Source organism: Jatropha curcas, chromosome 3 (genome assembly GCF_041381405.1).
Source record: "Jatropha curcas cultivar XTBG-Jc1 chromosome 3, XTBG_Jcur_1.0, whole genome shotgun sequence".
Classification (NCBI taxonomy): domain Eukaryota; kingdom Viridiplantae; phylum Streptophyta; class Magnoliopsida; order Malpighiales; family Euphorbiaceae; genus Jatropha; species Jatropha curcas.
In genome coordinates this window covers 10,929,955-10,936,585 of record NC_143153.1, presented here as the reverse complement: position 1 = coordinate 10,936,585, position 6,631 = coordinate 10,929,955, and the positions used below count along the sequence as shown (strand labels likewise).

The 6,631-nt window shown below is 33.7% G+C and overlaps 1 protein-coding gene across 1 annotated transcript; it reads left to right on the top strand.

Annotated features, from left to right (window-relative positions):
• Positions 1–5,828: 5,828 nt before the first annotated feature.
• On the top strand, positions 5,829–6,575 carry LOC149497550 (uncharacterized; the record flags this gene model as incomplete). The annotated part of the gene is given in 3 exon segments (XM_089719600.1): positions 5,829–6,219; positions 6,361–6,433; positions 6,528–6,575. Coding segments are annotated over 3 exon segments (378 nt in total), but the record flags the coding sequence as incomplete, so codon positions are not given.
• Positions 6,576–6,631: the final 56 nt, after the last annotated feature.

Here is a 6,631-nt window from a genome sequence, read left to right as displayed (position 1 = left end):
TATCCTGGTTATGCATATCAGAGAAATCTACTAGGTATATATTTCCAAACCTTTTTCCAGTGAATAAGGTTGTATTATCATGCATGTTCTGAACTTCACAATGAGAAGGTTCAAAGATCACTCTTCTATTTTTATCACAAATCTGACTCACACTTAACAAGTTATAATGTAATCCTTCTACTAAGGATACATCTTCTATTGAAGGATTAGAACCTACCACACCAATACCAACGATCTTACCTTTTGCTTTGTCTCCAAAGCTTACCGTACCTCCCTTTTTCTTTTCTAATCTGGTGAACCTCTTTTTGTCACCAGTCATATGCCTAGAGCAAGCGCTGTCCATGTACCACATCTCTGTTTTCAGCTCGCTCCTTAGGCACACTTGAAAAGATCAAGCAGATTTAGGTACCCAACTCATATTGGGTCCTGGAGGATTAGTGATAACCGGTGCACTATGATTCTTCTTTTTGTTGAAACTTTGATGTTCTAAAGTCATAACATTAGAAACAGCATTTTTCTGATTAGAAACACGATTCAGTTTAGAAATGCTATTAGAACTTGTTTTCTCTTTAGAAAAAGATTCTGAAATTGACTTTAGAGTTCTAATTTCAGTTTTCAAAGATTCATTTTCAGAATTCAGATTTTTGCATTTTTCTTCAAGATGTGTCAGATTTTCAGAAAAACGATTATTACAATTTTTAAGATCTTTGATTTCTATAATAAGATCTTTGCATGTAACTTCTTGATAAAAAGCATCTTTTAAATGATTACTTTCAGATTTTAATTTTCTGAAATCTTTCTTTAGAACTTTATGCTTTCTAACAAGTTTTTCAAACTCATTGCAAAGATTATTGTAAGTATTTAGAAGATCACTTTCTGATTCAGGTTCAAAAATACTTACAGTGCTTTCATCATTCTCATAGATCTTTTCATTGATTCCAGCTTTCTGTGTTAAGTCAGAGTGCTAATTTCTTTATATTCGGAGTCGATAGTAGCCATCAGACAGATATTAGCAATTTCTTCTTGATCATCATGGCTTTCAGGATTAGAATCATCTGAATCACTCTAGGCAGCTACGAAAGCCTGCTTTAGCTTCTCCTTAGTTGACTTCTTTTTCAGTTTAGGACAATTTGGCTTAATATGTCCAGGTTTGTTGCATTCATAACAAACCACTTCAGAAGTTTCTTTCTTGGGCAAGTTACTATTTTTGGATGGAAAGTTCTTTTTATTAAACTTTTTCTGTGGCCTTCCACCTTTTCGATAGAATTTTTTAAATCTTTTAGCAACAAGTGCTAAATCATCACTATTAAGATCAGAAGAACTTTCTTCACTAGAATCTACCCTCAAAGCCAGTCCTTTCTTTTTCTTATCTTCCGTTGTCAAGGAAGATTTCATTTCTTCTGAAACAAGAGCTCCTATAAGATAATCATAGGTGACGGGAGTCTCTTTGTAATTCATAACAGTTCCTATAGAATCCCATTTTCTAGGTAGAATTCTAAGGATTTTCTTAACAAGCTCATCTTCTGAAATTTCCTTTCCGAGAGTTCTCAAAGGATTAACTATATTGGTAAATCTAGAGTTTAGTTCTGCAATAGTTTCTCCTTCTTTCATACTAAACATTTCATATTCTCTCCAAAGGATATTTATTCTGGATTCTTTTACTCTATCTGTACCCTCATAGGTTACTTTAAGTTTTTCCCATACCTCTGTTGCTGATTTACATCCAGACACTTTGTTGTATTCAGTTGCATCTAAAGCACAATGAAGAATATTAATGGCCTTTGCATTTACAGCGATATCATTCCAGTCACCATCGGTATATTCTTCTTCAGTTTTTCTAACTAGCTCATCTCCTACAGTTTTCATGGGAATGCGAGGACCAGTTATAACATTTCTCCAACAATTTATATCAACTGATTTCATAAAATTCTCCATTCTAGTTTTCCAGTAAGAGTAATTAGAGCCATTGAACAAAGGAGGTCTAGAAACAGATTGACCTTCTAAAGTAGAAAGAGGAAGTGGGGTTGCCATGGGATCTTATCTCTTAAGCGGTTAAGCTTAGGTAAGTCAAGAGCCAAAGCTCTGATACCAGATTGTGGGTCCCGAATGTGTATGGCACAACCCAAGAGGGGGGGTGAATTGAGTTTTTTAAAAACTGAAATAAATTTTAGAAATTCTAAACAAGAATTAGAATTCTAAGTGCAACGGAAAAACACACAGAACTTTGTGAGAGTAGAATATGGATTAGAATCTCCTCACAATGTTCTAATTTCAGATATAGAAAGTCTGTGCAAAGTGCAGCTATTGATTAGAACAGCTTCACACTGACTTGTACAATATCAGAGCTTCTTTATGAAGGAAAGTTATTGAACTTAGAACTTCCTCATAAAGTTTGCAAAACCATATAACACTATGTGAAAGATAGTTATTAGAACTTCTTCACAGAGTCTTAATCAAATGTTAAAGTAACTTTATGATGGAGAGTTATCAAGATTAGAACATCCTCATAAAGTTTAGAAAACAAAATAGAAACCCAAACAGTGAATTATACTGGAAATAGAATAACAGTTAGAACATTGTATATTCACTATATTAGAATACCAGAGTTCTAATGTTCAGGATAGATGAAACTTATTACTGTTTTAGAACATCTGAATTATTAACAATTTCAGCGTTTCTAAGAAATTAAACAAGGGTGTAAAAGAGACAGTAACAACCAAACTTCAGAAATAAAGAGATCAACACCGAGAGTTATAGTGGTTCGGCACTAACTCGCCTACATCCACTACCCAAGACGCATCTTGAGATCCTCCACTAAGTTATCTCTTTTAAAGGGTAAGAGACAAACCAACAGTACAAGGCAATAGATAAAAAACCTAGATCTACCCTTTTGTCCCACTAGATTTTCCAAAGGATCTAGTTAACCTCAACCCTTTCTGTTTTTGGTAGAGTACAGAAAACTCGATTCAAGACATTACTATCCCACACATGGAGAAGGTCGCTTGATAACCTCTATCTCAATAGCTTCTAACCTAAGCTATTACACTCAAAAGTTTAACAAATAAAGAGCTTGTCTACTATAGAATACAGATTCTAAATAGACAGAAGGAAACGTCTATATAAGCACAGGAAAAACAATTTTATCAGATTAGAAAATCGATTAGAACACAGAATTGTTTTTCAAAAAGAAATTGTAAAAATTCTTTTCACTTTAAATATTGAAAACGTTAAGTGTAGAGATGAAAAGAAAATGGGGGTAGAGTAAGTTTTGAGAGAAAAGGATTCGTTCAATGAGAGAGTGCTCTTAAAACAAATACTCTTACTTCACCAAATGTTTAAGGCATGAAAGTTCCTTTATATAGGAAACAAAGAAGCTGTCGCCTTTTGGAAAGAGATCAGAATATCTTCTTTCCTAATTGTTGAAGATGTTAAAAATCTTTGTTACCAAAAATTGTTTTATCCCTTTTTGGTAAGAGAATGAAATACGGTTTTGATTTCCTTTTAAATAGAAGATATTTCGACAGCATTTATTTTGAGGAGAATTTGCGGAAAGATGCACTTACCAAAACCGAAAGAGATTTTCCTTCATTTTTAAGGTAAGAGAATAACTTTAAAGCACTTTAGATCTTTCAAAATATATTTCCGAAAAGGTGAATGATTTTATTACCAAAAACACTAAGAGAAGAAATCTCTTTAGTTTTAGGAAAATAAATCTTTTCGATTTGAAGGAATATTTTCGAAAATAAATTATTTTGAAGAAAACTAATTTTCCGAAAAATATTTTTTTTTTTTGAGAGATAAAAAGATTTTTGTGCTCATATATGGACTTTCTTTCTATCCTACAAAGTTTCCCTAAATACCTAGCTACTAGGTCTTCGAAATCTTCTCACTCAAAGTAGGATTTGCCTTGTATGATATTCTTTCCAAAGAAATTCTGCATAAAATAAAATTAGCACAAATAGCATAATTTAAATTTATTTGTTTTGTATTAATCATCAAAATCCGAGATTTGACCCTTGAGCCAACCCTATACTCTGAGTCTCTAGGGTGGATGCAGCACAGGCTGTGCTCAGGTGAGCCCGCCCTTGGATCTACATTTTCCTGAGGCATGGGCATGCCAGATAGCATGACTGGGGCGTGCTAAGCTCTAAGTCTCCATGATAAATTCGCTTGAATTCAACACGGGGTTGTTGGATTACACGCCTAGGGTGTGCTAGACTTTGAGAGTTTTGCTTAACTTCACTCTTTTCTGTATTTTTGACTGCTTTCCTATCAAAATCCTATAAATTTCTTTAAGATCAAGTGAAATGTGATTAAAGGAAGCTTTATTGAAAAACATAGATAAATTAGCTGAAATAAAACAAAAATTAACAAAAACTAAATGAAAACCTAAATAAAAATTTCTAAAATTAACTATAAAAATAAAACCTATCACTTTGATAAGAGTTTTGATTTGGAGTCGATATCCTCTTTGGGAAAAATATCACGAATTAATCGATTCTTTGGAATTGATTAATTCGGTTTTACACCAAAGATTGGGCAAGGGAGTTTGGTACGATTTCGGAAAGGCGTTAGGCACCCGAACCGCCCGATTAGAAACTGGCCTCTTTCATTGTCCATTCATTCACAATACTTGATAATAAAATTAACTCTAATTGAGGTGAGAAATAAGTTTTAATGCATTTTTGAAATCATGACAAACAAGCATTATTAACAAACACATTAAGAATGTAATAAAACCATCTAAAGAAAGAGGGAGGAGAAATGGAGTTACAGTTAGTATCCTATTAATACAATCTACCCATTAATCCATTAAAATTTCACAACCCATTAATAATTACAAACATGCAATAATAAAACCCACTAAAGTTCTTTACATCAAGCTTCATAATTACTAACAATAAATAAACTTAGACAAACAATCATAATCACAGAATATGTATAACAAAATTAAATAAACACACACATACATTCATAATGATAAAAGTGATGAACGTTAATGTTGAATATTGTAAGCTATTTGCTAAATGGGTTAGATTAACAAAACTAAAGAGCAACAAAGTAAAGTGCATAAAAATGAAGAATTGGAATTTAAAATGCATAAAGATAATGGAACAATAAACTAAAAGCATCAATTTAAAGGTTTAAGCAAGATCGGAGTTCAAAGCCTTGATGTTCATCACTGTTTATGTTTATTTAGTCCATAATGAGTTGCTTCCGCGATTTAGAGCGAGATCGCTCTATGCTTGACTCAAGGGAACTCTAAATTGGGACCATTTTATTGATTTTTGTGTTTTAGGCCTCTGAAATGAAGGTCCGTGCGACACTAGAAGTGGCGTGCGTCACACGTAGTGGCGTGCAAACCTTTCCCTGATCAGAAGATGCAGAATCGTGGTTTTAGAGCTTTCTGACTGGGAAAGGAGTGGCGTGTGCCACTTTTGACGCAGTCAGAAGCTTTCTGGTTGATCATAGATGTCTATCCTAACCAGTAACCAAAAGGTGTTTGTAAGGCACCAAAAGCAAGAAAAAGATGAGAAAAAGTTAAAAGGCTCTCACAAGTTATCTTATCTTGAAGAAATCCAAAGAGTTTGGAAAAAATGAATCAAAGATCCAAAAACTTTAAACTTGAATCAATGAATTCGAGATAAATTTAATCTGAGTGTTTGTGGGTTTTTTAATCACTGAATAATGGACGTTTTTCTCTTAATAATTGAATGAAACCCTTAAATCTAAGAGAATACATAACTTTTTTCTTGAATTAAAGGTTAAATTTTTTAAATACAAAAGTTTTCCTTAAGCATCTAAAAAACTTTCCCTTGCACGTTTTCCGGTGCCCTATTTCAAAAATTATAGGCGTGAGGGAGTCGTAATTTTCTCGGTGAACAAAACGTGAAACAGAAACGTTTTAGTTTTAGGGAAGAGCAGAATCGAAAAGTTATTTCCCAACTCTGAAGTCTAAAAAATGGCTTCAAAAATTCTCTCTCTTAGGAGATTCTCAACGCTTCTGAAACCTCACTTTCCTTCTTTTCCTCATCTTCCTTCTACTTCTTGTTGTTCACAATTTCATCAGTCAAGTTTTCTGCTTTTAGAAGCTCCAGTAGCTCTCCACCGCCATTTAAAAACTCTCAATCCCCCTTGCTCGTCTTCTTCTAGAAGCTTCTGTTCTCGCCCTTTGGATCTCGGCGCCGACTCTCAAGGCCCTACAGCCATTGATTACCGGTTTGTTTTGCTCTATAATCTCCGCTATGTGTTTAAATTTGCATATCTGCAATTTTCTTTTTTTGGTTTCTGTGATTTTGTATCGGTTTGAGGAATTGGAAATAGGCGATTAGTGTCTAATAACAATTAATGTGGATACAGTTCTCTTCTACAGGAAGATGAATTTCACAAACTAGCTGATTCTGCTATTCATGACCTTCAAGAGAAGTTCGAGGTCGATGAATGAAATTTATCTGCTTCCAAGTTTATTCAAAAGAAATTATCTTTATATCTTATGGGTTGATTTAATTGCTGTTGATGCTGTGCAGGAATATGGCGACAGTGTCCAAATTGATGGGCTTGACATAGATTATGGGGTGCGATTGATTGATGTGTTCTTTTTTAGGTTATGCCAGCTTAATAGTTTTCTTTT